Source organism: Vanessa tameamea, chromosome 11 (genome assembly GCF_037043105.1).
Source record: "Vanessa tameamea isolate UH-Manoa-2023 chromosome 11, ilVanTame1 primary haplotype, whole genome shotgun sequence".
Taxonomy (NCBI): domain Eukaryota; kingdom Metazoa; phylum Arthropoda; class Insecta; order Lepidoptera; family Nymphalidae; genus Vanessa; species Vanessa tameamea.
In genome coordinates this window covers 10,592,614-10,613,018 of record NC_087319.1, presented here as the reverse complement: position 1 = coordinate 10,613,018, position 20,405 = coordinate 10,592,614, and the positions used below count along the sequence as shown (strand labels likewise).

At 34.8% G+C, this 20,405-nt stretch overlaps 2 protein-coding genes and 1 non-coding gene across 4 annotated transcripts in view; 1 reads left to right on the top strand and 2 right to left on the bottom strand.

Annotated features, from left to right (window-relative positions):
* Nucleotides 1–20,405, bottom strand: part of LOC113396173 (protein PF3D7_1417600-like) — a 580,968-nt gene that overhangs the window by 4,530 nt on the left and 556,033 nt on the right. The window contains exon 1 of one of the 2 annotated variants that reach the window (XM_064216187.1): nucleotides 116–322. The exons of the other annotated variant lie outside the window; for it this stretch is intronic. The gene's annotated coding sequence lies outside the window, so the exon portion shown is untranslated. Of the gene's footprint in view, nucleotides 1–115; nucleotides 323–20,405 lie in introns of those variants that run through there. 2 annotated transcript variants of the gene reach the window in all.
* Nucleotides 3,277–19,994, top strand: LOC113396172 (DNA mismatch repair protein Msh2). The gene is made up of 14 exons (XM_064216191.1): nucleotides 3,277–3,466; nucleotides 4,424–4,615; nucleotides 8,169–8,321; nucleotides 9,150–9,385; nucleotides 11,640–11,798; nucleotides 12,133–12,340; nucleotides 12,872–13,031; nucleotides 13,654–13,828; nucleotides 14,338–14,522; nucleotides 15,339–15,557; nucleotides 17,704–17,936; nucleotides 18,335–18,426; nucleotides 19,129–19,354; nucleotides 19,717–19,994. The coding sequence occupies exons 1-14, from the start codon at nucleotides 3,386–3,388 to the stop codon at nucleotides 19,951–19,953; spliced, it is 2,556 nt and encodes an 851-aa protein (XP_064072261.1). The 5' UTR covers nucleotides 3,277–3,385; the 3' UTR covers nucleotides 19,954–19,994.
* On the bottom strand, nucleotides 16,792–16,864 carry Trnak-uuu (transfer RNA lysine (anticodon UUU)). The gene has a single exon. It is a non-coding gene; the product is annotated as a tRNA-Lys (tRNA).

Below are 20,405 nucleotides of genomic sequence, written 5' to 3'. Positions count from 1 at the left end.
TTTAAAAAAAGCCTCAAAAGTTAATTATTTTTATAAAACATTGCATATACCGATATTATTTATTTCAAATAGAAATAATTTACGAAGTAAAATAAAACAATACATGTACACTTACTGTGAATAATTAAATATGTTGACAAATTAAACCTCCTTGCTGTAAATACGTACGCGCACTGACATTGCACGGGAATAAAGCGCCAATTTATTCAGTATTCATTTAATATCTACCGCAAGATAACCCTTGCTCCAGCTTTATCGATCATTATTCTAAGAAGTGCGAACATGCAAAATACTCTGAGTTAAATGAACATTTTACAAATGGTAGCATTTTATTAATCATGTTATGACAACACATTTATTTACGTTTGTATTTAAGGTTTGATTTGCGGTTAGCTAATTATACTACGCTGATGCCGTTTTGGCTAAGTGGTTAGACCCGTGAATCTTAATCGAAGATTACGGGTTCAAGCGAGTTTAATTTGTGCTTTTATTTCATCTCAGATGTGAAGAATTTAGAAATTTTGTATTAAATCAATATTTTATTCAACTTAACGAGGTTATCATCATCGCTATGGTGGTCATCCTCAACTATACTAGTTAACCGTACAGAATTTATCAAGATCGCAAGATCGAAGATGGGATGGTAATTCAACAACCGAAGAGAGCTCAAGTGCAGGACCAAAATCACTTTACGAGCATCACGGTAGTGTAAACACCAAATTTCAGGCTCCGGCTGCTAGGGTTGCTCCAGGGTTTGATCTAGGCCCTCAAATATCTTTATAATCTAGACAGTCATAAACTTAAAAAATCAGATGTATTAACATGTGCATCACATTCAAAGAAACAGTTTCGTGAATGTCATAAAGTTTTCGGTATTGATGACATAATTTGTATTTCTTTGTGATTCAGGATATGATTTCATAGTTCGTTTCATCAAATGACACCTTAAGGCCGTGGGCGGTCAATGAGTAATTCTATTTTGAAGGTTCTTATGAATAATTTAAGTTATAGTAAAAAATTACAATTAAATCAAATTAGTCCAAACTTGAGGGGCTCCCTTATCCCCCTCTTCGTTCATTCATCAGATCAGACCGACGGTGCGATATTGTGATGTCTCCCGAATTGTAAGGTACTACTTAGTTTTCGGCCGCGTGTGGGGACTATGTCCTTTTTGAGTATATGAGCTGGAATAATCTTTGATATTATTACGTGTTTTCGAAAAAACGGCATTTTGATCATCAACGAATCTACTATTGGAACTTTGGAAGTAAAATTAAAGTGGATATAAGTAGTTAAGTGGAATCGTATTCCATTATAAATAAAGACATATTAGTACGAAATACGTAAATCGAAGGTTTGTTTATCTTTATCCATATTCCACACGGTTACGAATAAGCTAAGGATATCTTTGTGAGGAATTTTCGAAGTTTGATGAGAATGAGATCGGGAACGTATCATTAATTACCTTTATAAGTCAGTAAATTTGGCTCCCTGAAACTATATAAATAAAAATACTGAACTAATCTGTATATATTTATTTTTTTAATTTAACATGAGTTTTAAATTTATTCGTGGTAAATATTTATAACAGCATATAAATCTTTTAAAGTAATCTGAGAAATAATTATAAAAAATGATAACGCGGTTGTACTTGGAGTTCTGTAAACATCAGTTAATAACGTTATTTATTATGATTCCTTGTCGTTGATATTCCTGTAGTTACTTATGACTTTGATCTCGATTCAAAAGTAGGTCGTATATCCAAGGATATTTTAAGGAAAAAGTTCTTTAAAAAATAATAACGTATCTACTTTTTAATCTGTTCCAATTTTTTTTCTGTTGCTTACTAAAGAAATATCATTGCTCATAGCCAGTCTTGATTCTTAGTAAGTATTATATGAAAACTTTAACCGACCTCCTGCTAAAATGTGTTTTTCTACAGTTCCAATTGCAATCTGGCAATAAATTTTTTTATAGAGGCATGTGTTGTTTTGTTGAACACATACCGAATATTTTGTATTTAAATCGGTGCGTTAATGGGTTAAGGTTAATTGTGCTGCTGAAACGGCAATCCACTACCTACGTTATGGCTTATAAATATATCACGAAGGAACTGTTCATCGGATGTAATTCGGCCTCATATATATGCACCGGTCTGAACAGAACTCGACCAGTTTAGCGGAATAAGCTCCAAACCTACTTCTGGCACCCGAAGATTAAACAGGGACTTCGTCCAAATATTTTTCAGTCGGTTACTTGACATTCCTTTAGACCCTAAACCAATAATAAATAAAATATTCAAATTGATTAATTATACGAAAAATGTTATTCACACACAATCAAAATTACATAATCGTTGTTTAAAAGAGAGTAAATGTATCACTTATCAGTATCCGTTATAAAAATATTAACAACCGAAACTTCGAGAAACTTTAGTAACAAAACAATGAGTCAATATAAGTTTAAGGACAAAACATTGTTATTTCCTAATACTGTTGTTTTATGAAGCTGATTTCATCCTTAAACTGATACGAAGACGATGTTATTTTATTAATTATAAATAATTTGTGATGTCATTTTCTGATTAGTTTAAATTAAATATTTTTTGAAAAACTAGCTTGTTGCTTTGTTCTCCTAATTATAAATTTAGTATACTGAAATTTTTATTATTTTTTTTTACTTTACCAAACCATGTTTTGTGCAAGCCTTTTTGAGTGGGTTAACCATTTTTAACCATTTTTAAATCTATTCACTCACGAAGGCGCACACCTTCGATGTTACGTTTTATTATCGGCGTGCATTAGTGTGGGTGAGTGACACTCTTACTTAGAAGATGTCGTCGTGTGCGTGAGACGGCTAAGAGTAAAGACAGCAAAAAAAATACAAATGAGATTATATTTTTGAAGTTCATTTCATTAAAAATTAATTAATGTAACGCCTTTGTGGGTGAATATATCGAAATATATACGATCATCAAACAAGATCTGAGTCGAAAATTCAGTGGCTTAAAACGTCTTAATTAAAATCTGTGGCTTCGAGACCATCCAAATCATCTAGTGCTAGATGGCGAAATAATTCTGAGGAATCGTTCATTTAAATTATAAATCCTACATTTGTCAGATGTTTTGATCGTCTTTTGTTTTTGGCATAGTATCGTCGACGTCCAGTAATCACGCGTCTCAGATAATTGGTTTAGGAGGTATTGCAATGCCTGGCATCATTTAATTCAATCATTTACATTGAAATTTCAAATCTCATCTAAATATTTCAGAAACCTCCAACAACAGTGAGAATATTCGATCGTAACGATTACTACAGTGTCCATGGAGTCGATGCGACCACGGCCGCTGTCGAGGTCTTCTCGACGAATTCGAATATTAAGAAGATGGGAATTGAACCGAATAAACTTGATTATCTTGTCTTATCTAAAGGAAATTTTGAAATACTCATAAGAAAGTTACTACTGGTAAGTTAAATGTAATTTAAAATTTATAAAATCACAAATATGGTATATACTGCGCATGCGCTCATACTTTATAATATATTTTGTGCTCTCGGTTATCATTTGACCAATCCGGTCAATGTGGCCGTAAGTCGAAAGGTATCACGGGTATGTAATCACGGGATAATATATATGTTACATAATTAAAAAAAAATCGCATATATTTGAGGGTACACGACTCTGGTATTAAACAAATATGTATTAGTACATTAACAATAATTTATAGATTTTGCACGACTCATGCAAAGCACCAGAAAGTGCATTACGATCGTTTTTTTTTCAATCTCTTAAATTAATGAAGATAAATTCTGAACGTAAAAACACATAAAAATAATTCAAAAACTTTTCTCGTGAAACATCATGTCGAACCTGAAAAAAACAGTAACTTGCGAAAAAAATACTAATTGAATATTTTTTTTAATAAATTCCCATCAGGTAAGTATTACGAATAGCTATCTTACTCAAGTATCGTTTACATATAATTAATAAAAAACTAAAAGAATTGTAGTGCATATACATATATATTTTTGTATGGGAACTGATTTCGCTTAAGGTAATTTATTTATATTGTTTACAGTACCGTATGTTTCCAAAAGGTTAAATAAATAAATTAAATCGACAATTTGTCAATGTATTCATGTCCATTGACTTAACAGCTTTCCTCGGATACGAAAATGCCACTCTACGAAACATTTTTTGAAACGATCTCTTAAGCTCTACTCTGATGATACGTTGGAGATTTACAGTTTCATTAATATACCGAACCGAACCTGAATGAAGTTATTATTGTTTTAAAAATCATTTTGCAAAAATACATAATTAATTAAAGTTAATTGATCTGAGTACAGTTGTAAGTCAAAATTGAAATGGACGCCTTTTTGCTGTTAAGCTAAATGATAAGGACTGATGTAATTTTTCCAGGTGCGTCGATACCGAGTGGAAATATACGTCGCAGAGGGTTCCGTCAGAGCGTGCGAGTGGACGGTCAAATACAAAGGCTCGCCGGGGTATTTCTCTCAACTGGAGGAAATCCTAGGCGACGGCCTCGGCTCCTCGGAGGAACAGGCTCCTTGTTTAATGGCTGTTAACATAAAAACTGACACTGTGACTAAAGTACGTATTCATATTTATGGTTTTAAAATTAATTATTTCATAAAAATTAAGTAGTTTATAATTGGGGGTTATTATGATCTACTTGAAATAATGAAATCGTTTCATCATTTCGTTTATTTTATTATGTTTCTAATAAGTGTGCTATTGTTCGTTGCCATAGAACTTTGATATATTTTTTTTAATATTTTGAATTATAACAATTGTATTAATTTCATTTGTTATTTTTTTTTTATTTATAATTTCATGATTATCTGCTTATTCATTTGTTTAGAAACGCCATCAGAAGAACATAAAAATCATTTTTAATAAAATCTTTTTAGTAGATTAGTATATAAGCCCATAATAGTCATCTATAACATTAAAAAAACAAGTCATTTGTATTCTGTAATAATTCAATAAAATTAATTAGAATCATAAGTTTAACTCCACGTATTACGATGGAGATTAAAATGCGATTGTTTTCCTCTTCAGGACACGTGTCATCGAATAGTTAACGCTTAACAAACAAACTGACGTTCGTATTCATGATATAACTTATGATTTTCATAGACGAAGCTTCCACGTATTCGCTCGTCACGTTATAATACAAAATATTATATATAAATAATTTCTTGAATGAATTACATATAATAATATTATTGTGATCTTTATCAGAAGGTCGTTAACGTTGAATAATGTTGAGCGGTTATCTTTATATAGAATTAAATATTGGAGGTCAAATATATGTTATATGTCTTCAATATAAATATTCGAACTGAAACAATTGAATACGGTTGTCAATTTAGCCTTCAGCCTGGATTTATTGACAGATGATTGCGTGTTCAATCTTACGCAAACACCGCTGTATTTCCACGTGCTGTGTTTTGTGTTTATAATCGTGGTGAAGGAAAACACCGTTAGGAAACCTGCATGTGCCAGATGCACGCTCCTCTCCTCGTTGAATTAGCCCAGCGGTGGATTTACTGAATATTATTATATTAACTGTTTTTACGTTTCAATTTTGTCTAATTTAAAAATGAGTAATGAGCAGTTCCTGTTTGTGGATAGGTCTTAAATCTTAACCGTAATGCGGTCTCGAATTCGGTGTTCCGTGAAGGAAAATATCGCGACGAACTGAATGTATCTCTATCTCCGATTCACAGTGGAGCAGTGGTTCTGTTGCGGTTAGAGCATAGCAACTGTTGCTATCAAACATTCGTTGCGGATTGATAAACGTTGCCGTCGATAAATCAGTACTATGGAATATTATGCTACTGTATAGTTCCAAGATACTGATTTATATATTTTTTTTATTTCATTTGATACGACATCATAATAATCAGCCTGTAAATTTCCCACTGCTGGGCTAAGGCCTCCTCTCCCGTTGAGGAGAAGGTATGGAGCATATTCCACCACGTTGCTCCAATGCGGGTTGGTGGAATTGCTCCAATGCGGGTTGGATACGACATCAATCCGCAACAAATATTTGATAGCAACAGTTGCTATGCTATAACCGTAATAGCACCACAGGTATATTGAAATTATATCATAAATATCTACACTAATATTATAAATGCAACGCAAAGAAATGTTTGTTCGTTTGTACACTTTCATGGCTATACCACTGTACCGAATTCGATGAAATTTGGTATAAATTGGTATAAATAAATATTGGACAACATCACATACATTACTCTGATCCCAATGTAAGTAGCTAAAGCACTTGCGTTATGGAAATCAGAAGTAACGACGGTACCACCAACACCCAGACCCAAGACAATATAGAAAACTAATGATCTTTTTCTACATCGACTCGGCCGGGAATCAAACCCGGGACCTCCGAGTGGCGTACCCATGAAAGCCGGTATACACACTACTCGACCACGGAGGTCGTCGAGTAGCGTGTCGGTATGAAGCAACTTTGAACCTACTTTTATACTAAAATTCTATGATCGCTCCCCAAACATGCGGACAGAGGCGGAGGCGCTCATTGCACTAAAATACTCTCGTGGGGTTGGACGGTACGCATGAGATATTTGAATTCAATAAAGACGTGCGTTAGTACTATTTTATCGTCTATCGAACACTAGTCGAATTTAAATATAATATGCTAAATATAAAAATAAATTTGTGGATTAGAACCCGCGACCTTCCTGCGTCGGCTTTATATAAATAATGTGATACTTGACCGCAAATGTATTATCGAGTATTCGTTCGTGACCTCATCGAATGTTTTGTCTTTGGTGAGTAAATATTGCTCTGAGTTTCTGAGAAAAAAAAATATTGCTAACTGTACGATACTACGATGTGTACGATTCACATTTTATTTAATTCTATGAATAAATTATAATCTAAATAATATTTATATTTTAAAAAATATTATCGTTCTGTTTTTTTTTTTTCATTTGGTTTCAAGATGAAGATTAGCTATATAGTGTTTATATGTTACACATTTTTGATTATGAATTAATCAACCGATGGTTTCGGGTTCAAACCCAGGCAGGCGCCACTGAATTTTCATGTGCCTAATTTGTGTTTATAATTCATCTCGTGCTCGGCGGTGAAGGAAAACATCGTGAGGAAACTTGCATGTGTCTAATTTCAACGAAATTCAGCCACATGTGTATTCCACCAACCCGCATTGGAGCAGCGTGGTGGAATATGCTCCAAACCTTCTCAGAGGGAGAGGAGGCCGTAGCCCAGCAGTGGGAAATTTACAGGCCGCTAATGTAATGACAATGTTAAAGTTAAAACTGACGTTCCGATCGCCTTCCAAGCAAATACCGCTAAACTTATAACAGATACACAAAAAATTAGAATAATATTACAAATGAGAAGGAAGAAGGTCTTTATTGCACATAACAATACATAAGAGGAAAGTTAAATACACGTCAATTTATTTACTTTAGAGTGTACAGAGGCGTAATTTTGCTTTAAGCGATCTCTTAAAAATGTGCAAACAAATATAGGTAAAAAATCGGGATACTGCAATTGCTTTAGCTACATACGCAGTATCTAAAAATACATATAAACTTGATATATGATAGCTCTATATGTAAAGTAAAAAATATAGCCCATTCCCATCGAAGTAGGAATAAAGATAAACAAACCTAAGATTTACGTATTTCATGCGATTTCATAATAACTCAGCTGTATCGTGCACTACTAAGAGCTTATAAATAATATATCTTTATTCATAATACAATACTATTACAATTAACTTCTCGTATTCACTTGAATTTTACTTCCAAAGTTCCGATAACAGTTTCGACGACGTTCACGGCGCCATTTTTTAAATCGCAAATCCATAGTGAATATCTTAAATATAATAATCAAGCTTGTTAATGTTATCGCGTCAATTTGCTATCAAATATTGTTTATTTGGTTTTTCTCATCTGTTTGGGTTTTTGGGATAAAGTATAAATTGGGGTTTTTTTTCTGTGAATTAAAAACATTACTTGAAATATCCAAAGATTATATTATATATTATATTATTCGACGAAAATAACTAATGAAGGAAAAGCCTTTGTATGTGTAATGGTTTGCCTCACACGTATACGACGAATGCTTCCAGGGCCGGCTGCTGGGCGTCGCGTGCGTCACTCCGGGGGAGTATGCGATGTCCGTGTCGGAGTTCACAGACGACGATCTGTTGACAGAGCTCGAGACCATCACCGTTCAAATGGCACCTTCAGAGTGCTTGGTTTTACCCACCGATAATGAGGATGTAAGTATTTCATTGAATATCCTACGAGATTGCCTTCTAGTGTATTTTGTTAGCCTAAACAGTTAATGTGACATTGATCTATTGGTTGAAATTCATGACGTCCCGATTTCGAATAACAGGTTGGGCCAGTAAGACTTATTGGGTTTTTCTATTTCGAAATTCTCAATAGCAGGAAGAAGTTTATAGGTCCGGAGTCATGGTACAATACGACTCGCATGATAGTCCTGCACCTAATCTCTCTTCTCTCGTTTCAGATTGGCATTGACATAATTCAAAATGGAGACATTCCACTGTCAATCTGACCGTATAGGCCCGTAGATTGATCAATAATTAAATATGCTCTAGATTACTTATCAGAATGGCATTGTCACATGCTGTGAAGTTCACAATTATTGTCCTGTCCTTGAGAATTTCCTTTTTACAACGTTTAGAAGACAAGGTTTTATTCGAATATACCAATTTCAGTGTTTCAATAATAGTTACATGGTTTATATTATTAATAAGCTGTTACTTTGCTTAAAATTAAAAAAGTGGAAAAGATCAACCGAATTCATAACGTTAGAGGCTTATATAGCCTAGAAGCCTATATATCTACGGATGCTTCGCGTCGGTTGGTTCAGTAGTTTCCAGGTCATTGAACCACAAAGAAAAATATTGTATATATAAAGATTACTAACACGAAGGATGTTTTATCTGTGTTCGATCATTCTATTTTTCCTATAATGTTGTTATTGCAATTTTTATTAACTACCACTCATCTGGAAAATGATCAGGTTTTTGATTTGTAGTTCAAGATAAATTACATTAATCATAATTTTGTCCTTTCAGTATAAATACCTAAAGAAAGTCATGGAAAGAGCGAATGTGACCGTAACTGCGGTTAAAAAGACGAATTTTTCCACGGAAGGGCTGAATCAAGACTTGAATAGATTGCTTAAGTTCAAAGACGGACAACAGCAGGACGCCAACGCTTTTCCGGAAATGAGCAAAGAAGTCGCCATGACGAGTTTGGCAGCTACTATAAAATATACGTCATTGTTGGATGATAATACTAATTTCGGCAGGTAATTATTTACATTGGATTTACTCACACGTATCTTAGTTTTGACTGACTCCATAGTATAGGTATAAGGCCGCAGATTCTGAGGTCCTGGTTTTAAAAGTTAAGGAGTTTTTCCGTAGAAATATCTCAGTGAGCCCGAAGGCTGGCAGTTGGAAACGTGTGCCTCGCAAAGCAGGTGAAGCCTTTGGTCCTGCGCTGGTCGTCCAATCGGATTAGAGAGTGGACACACATGTGTACCATAATATCTCCTGCATAGTTGGCTGGTCTCTTGCTTTCAGTTTTATTCGTATTGGCTTAGTAGTTTCTTTCATTTGAGCATTGCAAAAACAGACCTTTATTTATTAGCAAAGTTTAATTCTATAAAACGTTGTGTCATTTTTATCGCTGCCAACTAATATGCTTGTTTTATCATTTATTTGGGTCCATATAATCTTTCACCTTGTATAATTGACGCAATGAGTTATAAATACGAATAGGAATTCTTAAATTACTCATAAAGACTATTCGGATTTAAGGCGACGACTATAATCGGGTTGGGGAAAAGTCTTTTCCTATTTTATATACAAAATAAAGTTATTTTTTGGGCTTGTTTATTTCTATTTGAAAATATAAATAGTATATATGTATGTATGTTTCATTTTGTTCGATAGCTTGTTGCAATTTTGTAGGATGTTACATAATCAAATTGTTGTAGAAATTTTGGGACTTTGATCAAAAAACTACTTCATCGAGTATGTCAATTTTGCATCACTTTTTAACCGACTTCAAAAAAGGAGGTTATCGGTTCGGCATGTATGTATGTAACACTGTTAGAATTGAATTATTCAATAATTCGATTATATCTACAACACGTCAACCAAAGCTTCGTTTTTGACATCAAAATTCCCAGACTGAAAAGACTTGAGCTAATTTTGAGCCACTCTTACTGATACTGCATCAGTCCATAAATGTCATAAATTTTTCGGGGCTTCAGTCACATTTTACCCATTTTAGAAATCAAATTTCAAAATGTATCGTACGTCTCAATTTTTTCGCTATGTTCACTACATTTAGTGGACAGGAAAGCAGTAGAAAAATGGCGGAATACCGTTTTTACTTTTTATTGACATTTTTTTTTTAATGTTCTCTTTGATTGATTGAAAACAGCCAATAAAGATACAAACAATAAAACCAACGAGGTTTTTTCTGCAACTTATTACTTAATAAAATATTATAAATATAATTATATAGGGTCATGTTAACATGTTGTTCACTAGGCAGTCTTAGATTTTCCCATATCTTTAGTAAACGGAAGCTAACAGACTCTAAACAACATTATAAGTTAGAACATCCATGATCCATCCATGATCCATGGTGACACGTGATCATATTGAATACTAAAAGAAAATTAAAGAGCAAAGTTTTTTATATATTAAAATATTTTTTAGATAACGGCAGATGTTTAAATACCAATTGACCTATATATCGACTTGTATATAATGTTATATAATAACCTCTCGAGGCGACCTATATTTCATAAATAAATTGCAGTCGTATCATTACTGCTTTCAATAAATAATGCAATTTATATTACATATATATATTTAAAAATATTGATTGTAAAATGTTAACCAACTTCAATAATTTATTATAATGCTTTCTCAATCGGAAAATTGCGAGTTTATACCCGAGCAAGCACTGCCGAATCTTCATGTTCTTAATTTGCTTTTAAGATGTAAAAGTCGTGGAATAATTTAAGGTTTTAACAACAAAAACAAAACAACTTAATACATTATTATAAGAAAATAAAATATGAATAAAATTTAAACCCATAAAAAAATACCCGTACTTGTCACCAGTAGACGTATTGTTTCTTCTAATTTAAACGGGCGCAAAACAAAATCAGAAAAATATCATCATCATTGTCATCAACTGCAATGCATGTTGCATTGAAGCAAATTCCAATCATTTTCTTTCTTTCAGAGAAACATTTTGATTGTAATAAAGATATATTAATCAAAAACTGTTTGTAGTGCATAGTGTGTCAAAGGTATTAAAAAGTCTCCATGCGACTTTCTAATACGTAAATCTAAGGTTGTCTATCTTAATCCCTCCTTACGATACAGTAGAAAGACTTCACCTTCACCAAATGTGACCTTGTAATTATATCACTTGAAATATTTATACTAAGAAATTACAGTTCCATATATTGTTATTCTAAATAATATGTATCTGCATAGATATGTATGTAACAGTTGGTATTGACAATATTTCAGATTTCAACTAACAACAATTCAACCAGACTGCTTCCTCCACATGGACGCGGCGGCTCTGAAAGCTCTCAACGTATTTCCCGAACTGGGGGACACGAACCACGCTCCTTCTAGAAGCTTATATGGACTTCTAGATAGGTGCAGAACACAGCATGGGAAACGGTGAGAGAATTTAGTAAATAATTCAAATATTGCAAGTTATTTATATCAGAATTATTTAGTTAAATAATTTACTTGGTGGTGAACCCGTCTGAGTACCGACTCATCATTCTACCGCCAAGTGCACACACTGGTACTTTTTTTGCGATATGTTTTATATCCTGTTTACAGGAAGTATATAATTAATTTTATATTTAACGGAAGTAAGTGTTGTGAATTATTGTGAGGAGTTTCAATTGGAAAAAGATTTACAGTTATACTTTAAATGAAATTGTATAAGTATAGTGTAAAATCTGTTATCTATTGTTATGTTTAAAAAAAAAAAATTATTTTTTAGGCTATTAGCTCAATGGCTTCGTCAACCTCTTCGGGATATAAACCTGATAAATGAAAGACAGGATATTGTAGAACTACTAATGAATAACACACAGCTCCGTCAACAACTGCACGAGGATCACCTGAGGAGGATACCGGACTTGCAAGCCCTGGCGAGACGACTGACGAGGAAGAAAGCTAACTTACAAGACTGTTACCGAATTTATCAAGTAATTATATTTTTTTAATATCGATTTGATCGTACCACCCCTTAACAAATTATGAGTATGAGTGACTAAAGGAATATTTCCTTTATTTTTTTGTTCCTAGCTGCATGTCCCGGCTTCTTCTTGACTTTCTTAGCGGAAGTGTTCATAAAAATAAACATATGTTACAAATTTCAACTTTATAGAGTCCGTCGTCTAGGGTGTGCATTGATAGTTAGTAAGAACAAAAGATTTTATAAAACACTAGCTTCGGTGGGCATCCAATAACAAAAAGGGGGAAAGGGCCAACGGAATTAAATTAAATCTAGTTGATGATAGTGCGTTACATATAGTACGCTTTTTAGACAATCAACTCTTCCTATACAGTAATGTTTTTTTTATTTGTATATTACTTTAATAATAAAAGTGTAATTATATCCTCTATCCCGTTTTTGTTTGAGAGAGAAAATATAGTATGACCAAAGGTTAACATTATCTAACAATTCGACTCAAATACAATAAGTTTTTAAGTGTATCTAATATTTTAATTTTCAGGCCATAAATAGACTGCCGGCCTTGCTACAATGCTTGGCGGAGGCGAATGACGCAACCTTACACTCGTCCCTGGCGGAGCCGATAGCGGAACTTAACAATGACCTTGAAAAGTATCAACAGATGATCGAGGCTACAGTCGACATGGACGCCGTCGAAAGAGGTGATATATACCAAAAATGCACCTCTTCCCTTATTTTCTGCTAAACGTTATATATATATAAATTAACAATTGAAGAATTTTCATTGCAAATATTATTCATTTCATATATTTATTTAGGGATTCACAAAGAAATAGATTTATGAATGTCGGTGAAATTGTTATCGCGACTTTGGAAGTAAAATTATAATGGTTTTTAATAGTTAATAGGTGTTGTATTATAAATAATTATATTAATCGAGAACTGATTGTAAATCAGATCTATAAGCAAATCGCATGGAATATGTTAATCTTTGGTTTATTTATCTTGACTTCTTCTTAGATTGAAATAAAGTATAATTATGTTGTGTTCCTTTGTGACTCACTAATATAATGGTCCTTCTACGCAATATATCAAATAGGAACGACTACAACGATAGGAACCATCTCTCAAGTAAAGCGCATACTATTTTAATTCGATTTAATTTTAACTCCGAGCGCTAACACATTGAATGTAATGTAAACTTATTGATTGTCAATGTAAGCTCCATCCCTTCTCTATGTGACATTTATAGTCTGTTATTTTAGCAAATGTATGAATATACATAAAGTAAAGTGGAAAATAATAATAAATTTCCTTTTTCAGGAGATTATCTAGTGAAGCCATCGTTTGATGAACAGTTACAGAGCTTAGCAGATCAGCTTGAGATATTACAGTCATCTGCCGAGAAGGAACTCAACAAAGCTGCGAGAGAATTGGGTTTGGATGCTGGGAAAACTATTAAACTTGAAAGCAACCCGCAAAATGGTTTTAACTTTAGGTACTTGGATTTTCTTTTAACTCTTTATGAACATGACTTTATTTAGGGGTTAGTCATAAAAAAGTAGCCTTGTCCTTGGAGTTCGGGCTTACATTTTATCATATATCATCAAATTCGGTTCAGTGGTTTCACTGTGAAAGAGCAACAGACTGACAGATAGAGCTATTTTCACATTTATAATATATATTTATTTACCCCCTTCACACCCACACCAACCGCAGGTGCGAGTTTCTTTCTAGTCATAACAGATTTATTGATAAATGTACCTACCTCAAGGACTTAAAGCGATACTAAATTACAGTAAATATAGATTTATCTAGATGCTTGGTGGTAGGACTTTGTGCAAGCCCATCTGGGTTGGTACCATCCTCTATATATTTCTTACGGCACATGTCTATGTGCGATGGTGACCACTCACCATCAATTGATCCATTTGCCAGTTCGCTTATTAATTCCATAAAAAATAAATCCAAACGAAACGTTAATTGTTACTATACCTGCATTTTCAGAGTAACCTTAAAAGAAGAACACGGCCTTCGTGGGAATAAAAAGTACACGATAATCGACGCTGTTAAAAGTGGAGTCAGATTTAAAAACAGCGCGTTAGAAAGTATCACCGAAGAATACTTGCAAACAAAGAGTGCCTACGAAAAGGAACAGGACAAAGTCGTTACGGAAATCATCGGTATCGCTAGTGAGTGTCGGAAATCAGTGATTCTACAATAGGCTATTTGACTGGTTTTTAAAATCCATTTTATATTATTTAGTAGAGGTTACGGAACCCAGTAAAAGTTGTTTTTTTTAATTGTAGTACATATTTGCTGAAAAATATCAAATTAAAAATTCCATATTTAAATAGCGCGCGAAAACGCTACTTTGACAATATGGCGCTGCAATGGGGTCGTTGACGTCACTTGCCTGTATTGTAATCTGTGGCACATATAATCCACACACAGTAGGCAAACGAGAAGCCCGACAAATCAGGAGCGTTTTGTGTCACGTGACCACGTGACCGTTTAAAAAATGCATTTTTATTTATGGATTTTTGAATAAATTCATTATTATTTTCAACTTTCGTTAGTAAATAACCATTTTTAAACTCATACTATATACAGTTTTTAAGATTTCTTCTTTTAAATTGGAATTTAAGTTATTAATAAGTTCTTAATTTTTTTTTTCGAAAGATTGAGCTTGAGACGATAGCGATCGTGTGTTAACGCGTAATGCTATAATGGAGTTATGGAATGAAACATCAAATAATGATTACTGTCTGTTTAAAGGAACCAAAAAGTAGTATTCGAAAGGTACGCTCGGATAATAACGGCTAATGTTAATTTATATAACTTAACGTATTAATAAATCGGGCATCATTTAAAAACCGCTGAATATAGTGTTAAAATATTTAGCGGTGTGTTTTTGAGATGGTTTTAATTAAACATCATAATCACAGATCATATGACGTATCGTTCAATGTATAAATATAAATGATGACGTAACCGAGTGTCGGCAGGCGGCTACGCGGAGTGCCTGCGCGGGCTGTCGCTGCAGCTGTCGCGCGCCGACGTGCTGCTGGCCTTCGCGCTGGCGGCCCGCGCGGCGCCGGCGCCCTACTGCCGCCCCGCCCTCTCGCGCGCGCCGCACGAGCTGCTGCTGCTCGGCCTGCGCCACCCGTGCCTCGAGGTGCAGGAGGGCGTCTCCTTCATCCCCAACGACGTCGTCTTCCGCCGAGGTGAGCCGGACGAGCCGCCGTCAGACTCGGGACTCCTATGACTTTCATTAGGTACAAACTTGGAGTAGACTCTCTACTTTTGGCTGACAAAAGTTTTTTAAAATCGCTTCAGTCTAGTGACTTAGAACCGACCGAACGTCTCGGTCTATGTTTTCAAAAAATACGAACTATTGCAGATCAAAATTATTTTCGTATGGTCTCTGGTTCTGACTTTTACTAATATAAAGGAAGTTACTCCGAAATAACAATTATATTATATTTAAATAAATAAACTACTAAGTGATTGTGCATTGAGAAGTTTAAAATCTTCGATTCTATGGTATTTTTATTTTGATAATATGATAAAGTTGTTGTTACATTTATTTGAAGAAAAAAAAGTCTATAAATAATTTATCGAAAAATAGTTATTGCAAGTTCAAGATGGATCATCCTACCTTGAAACAGCTTCGACACAAAATTAAAGTAGACAACACTTGGCTTTGTTAATATGCATTTTAACAAAACACAAAAAATTGAAATTATTTATTATATTTGTTTATTTATAAAAAGATTAATTGGCGGTTTAACTATTCCTGTCACCAATTATACGCTACTAATCTTGGAAACTGAGATACGTCCTCGTAGTTTTACACTGGTTAACTCAAGACAGAACTACTTATGGGTTTTAGAATGTATGATGTATCTTTAGTCTATTCCAATAGAAGTATGAAAAAAGATTCGGTAATCACTCAGCTATATTGCGCACTACTTAGAGTTTATGAATAATATATCTTTATTTATACTACATTACTTATAACGCGTAATTACATATTTCCACTTGAATTTTACTTCGATAACAGTTTCGTCGACGTTCAAGACGCCATTTTTTCGCAAATCCATTGTTAATATCAAGCTCTCGACCAATGACATCGCGTCAATTTGCTGTCAAATGTTGTCTATTTGGCTTTTTTCCTGTTATGATTGGAATAGAGTGTAGGTATGTATCGATGTATGAGGGATCTACCCAGCCCGACTGGGTATCTAATATGGCTATATAATATTAAAATATGAAAGAGTAATACAAACAAAATAAGTCAGTGACGTCACCCAGTGGTCTTTTATCAGACCGACAAAATCCAAACAGAACTTTAAATTTCTAAATAATTGTGAAACATAAATTTCCAAACACAAGTAAACTATAAAAAATATAATTTATATTATCAGTTACAAAATATTTTATGTAATAAAAATAAACCGCCCGAACAGGGACTTGAACCCTGGACCCTTGGATTAAAAGTCCAATGCTCTACCGACTGAGCTATCCGGGCTACATGTGTTCAGTTCTAATTTTGGTAATAATTTTGCTTGGTATTTGATTACAATGTTTTTTTTTTTATTATTATAAAAGGAACAAAGCAATATTTTAAATCGTATATGTAATAATTTTAAAATTTCATATTATTATAAACAAATAGGCCAATTATAGTTCAAATAACCGGTTGGCATAACATTTATTATACCTATAATTAATGGTTCAAATGATTAAATTGTTTATATAAATGCTATTTTTTATATAAAATCACCTGCCCATTCAGAATACCTTCAGATAAAGTTCAAATTTCTAATAATAATTGTTAGCTCTTATAAGTTTCTTGGCTTTGAGAGAAGCTAATTTGCAAGCTGTTCCCAAAAAATGGGAATCGATTTGACCCGACAAATTATCGGCCAATAGCTGATATCTCAGCACTTTGTAAGGAGATAGAACAGCCATCATCATCATCATCATCATCCTCATCATCATCATAATCAGCCTCTATTAGTCCACTACTGGACATAGGCCTTCCAATGTGACAAAGGCGCGCCCAATCTTCGGCCCTTCTCAGCCACCTTCCGGACATCATCACTCCACCGTGCCAAAGGGCGTCCTCCACTACGCTTGCCGATACGCGGTCTCCACTCCGAACCTTCGCTGAATATGTTCGCACTTCTGGCACGGTCCTGCCAAGTGCTCGGAGGCCTCGGATCGGTTCCGACGGCGTGCGGTTCGCATCCCTGGCCTCTACAATTGCGTCGAGAGATTGCGGCGCCGAGCGTCCTCGAGCGAGAGGAACGCGTGCGGACGCGTGCTGGCTCTGACATGACATGACACCGCCTGCCGTGTGCGCAGACTCGTGCGTGATGCACGTGGTGACGGGCGCCAACATGGGCGGCAAGTCGACGTGGCTGCGCGCGGCGGGCTGCGCGGCGCTGCTGGCGCACGCGGGCGCCGCCGTGCCGGCCGCGCGCGCCGCGCTGCCGCCGCTGCGCGCGCTGGCCGCGCGCCTCGGCGCCGCCGACTGCGAGCGCCGCGCGCACAGCACCTTCATGGTGGAGATGCTGGAGGCCGCCGCCATCCTCCGGGTCGGTGCCCTTTCTTAGTCCCTGTCGTGTGAATATTACATGAATTCAAAAATTATACTTGCTCCTCAGTACCTAGACTAAATTAGATGGTACGTGGCGTATATCTCGCAGTGTCCGATTCTAATTTGGTACAAATGTAGCTCGTCACTCATTCCCTTATCTGTACGTTCCAGTGGTTACCAGAACTATAGATATAAATAATTACCAAAAATATGACATCGGTTTGCCGGTCACCTAGCGATATGATATTAGCTGATTGCCCCTGATTCTGTTGGAAGGGGAAATATGAATGTGTCCTGTGTAAAAATTTAGTGTGGTTGATTTCCACGGGAAATGCCATTATTAGTTATTCAATGAGTAAAATAATTACTAAATATTCTTTAAAAAATATATTTCAGACTGCAACACCAGACTCCCTCGTCCTCATCGACGAACTCGGTCGAGGCACGTCCACTTATGAGGGCTGTGGAATAGCTTGGGCAATAGCAGAGTAAGAAAAAAAACGTAACTCAAATTAAATATAGTTGATAAAAGAATACCAAAGGAACTCATCATTGTTGATGAAGATGATTATTTTTATTTAATAGGCACACGGCAACATGGACCGAAGGTACGTGGCCATCACCGCCCATAGACATTGGCGCTGTAATATTAACCATTCCTTACAACACCAATGCGCCACCAACTTAGGGAGCTAAGATGTTATGTCCAAACCGAAACACAATAATACTAAGTATTGCTTTATGGGTGGGTAGTACCTATCCAGACGGACTTGCACAAATCCTAACCAAAAACCAAAGCCCAACTGATCAAAATCAGTGCCATTGCCAACTCGCGATAAATACGCCTTTAATAAATATACAAGATGCCATTCTGATAGAAATAAATCTGTAATTAAGTTTTTAATTATATATAATTTAATGTCTACTTGAATATATTAACTTTTTTAAATTTGATCTAGTATATTTGTAAACTTAATGTGATGCGGAATATCAATCAATCTCAAATAGCAACAATGCTACGAAAAGCATATCTCTAACAGCTACCCGGCAGGTAGTTTTGTCTACACTTAACTGTACAATACGCATTACAATGTTGAATGAATTCTTTACAATTAGCATTACCATAGGATACATGATTTTACTCCTAACCCAAAGTAATCATGACCGACTATATTATATTTTTTTTCTAGAAAACTGGCTACGGAAATCAAATGTTTTTGTCTATTTGCGACTCACTATCACGAGTTGACTCGTCTTGCGAGCTTACATCCGAATGTGATAGTGAATTCTCACGCCGAAGCCTCCGTTGTGGACCAACAGTTGGTGTTGCTCCATAAAATCCTTCCAGGACCTGCAACGCAATCGCTGGGACTACATGTTGCCAAACTGGCTGATCTTCCTGACTCAATCATTCAGGTATTCAACCTATCAATATTTAAATGATCGATGTGATATCTATACAAGATTTATGATTTTGCAAACTGTACTAGACATATTTGAGCTCTACAGATATTATAGTTTTTGATCCCACTACGTTGACATAATAAATTAGATCTTAAAAGTATACGTCACATAAACCTATTAAAGTTGAAAAGAGGACGAACTATATATGTAACACTAACTATATATATACAGTCTATGACAGTTCATTCCAATTCTTCTAAACTTTATTAAGATTTTTTAAGCTATGTACGCACAGCGCCGACCTCAGAATACGGAGATACGGCCAAGTATAAATGATGATTGCTTTCTTATATCATTGTTTCATTTTGTTTTAGTACGCTGAAGAGAAACAGGCGCAATTGGAAACAAACCTTTTTGAAGTTGAATCGGCCTTCAAATCCGAGGATAACACTGAAGGACAGAAATTAATATTAGATTTTTTGCACAAGTGCAAAGAAATACATAATACTATATCTTCGGATGACGAAATGTTAATCGAAATCAATAAACTTAAGCAACAAATGTTACAGAAGGATAGCAAATATGTGCAGGCGTTAATGTCCACTTTGTAAACTTTTGTATCTGTCTAAGAAATAAAGATTTGAATTCAAAACTGTTTGTTCATTTTTTTGAATGATTTCTGTATCAACACACTTAATTTCTGGTAAATTCCGGCTATATCGGCATTTACAGAAAGAAAGGTTTTTTTGCCTTAAAATATTAGTTATGGTAAGCTATACTAAGCTTTGTATAGCTTACAATAAGTCTGAATATTCTTATAATCTTCAAAAATGTTGACCACCCTAGTAGATAAGATATCCTTATCGGTACGTCTAGGCATATCACTAAAATCTCAGGGACATTCGACTTCTAAATGAATCAGTCTCATTACGGTAGATTCATCATGATTGCCAACGCAATGATGATAATGGTGGTAAAAGTGGCATATGACCAATTGCTTGTTTGCCATCCAAGTTTAAAAAACTAACAATAACCCTTGATTGATTTCATATTTTTAAATTAC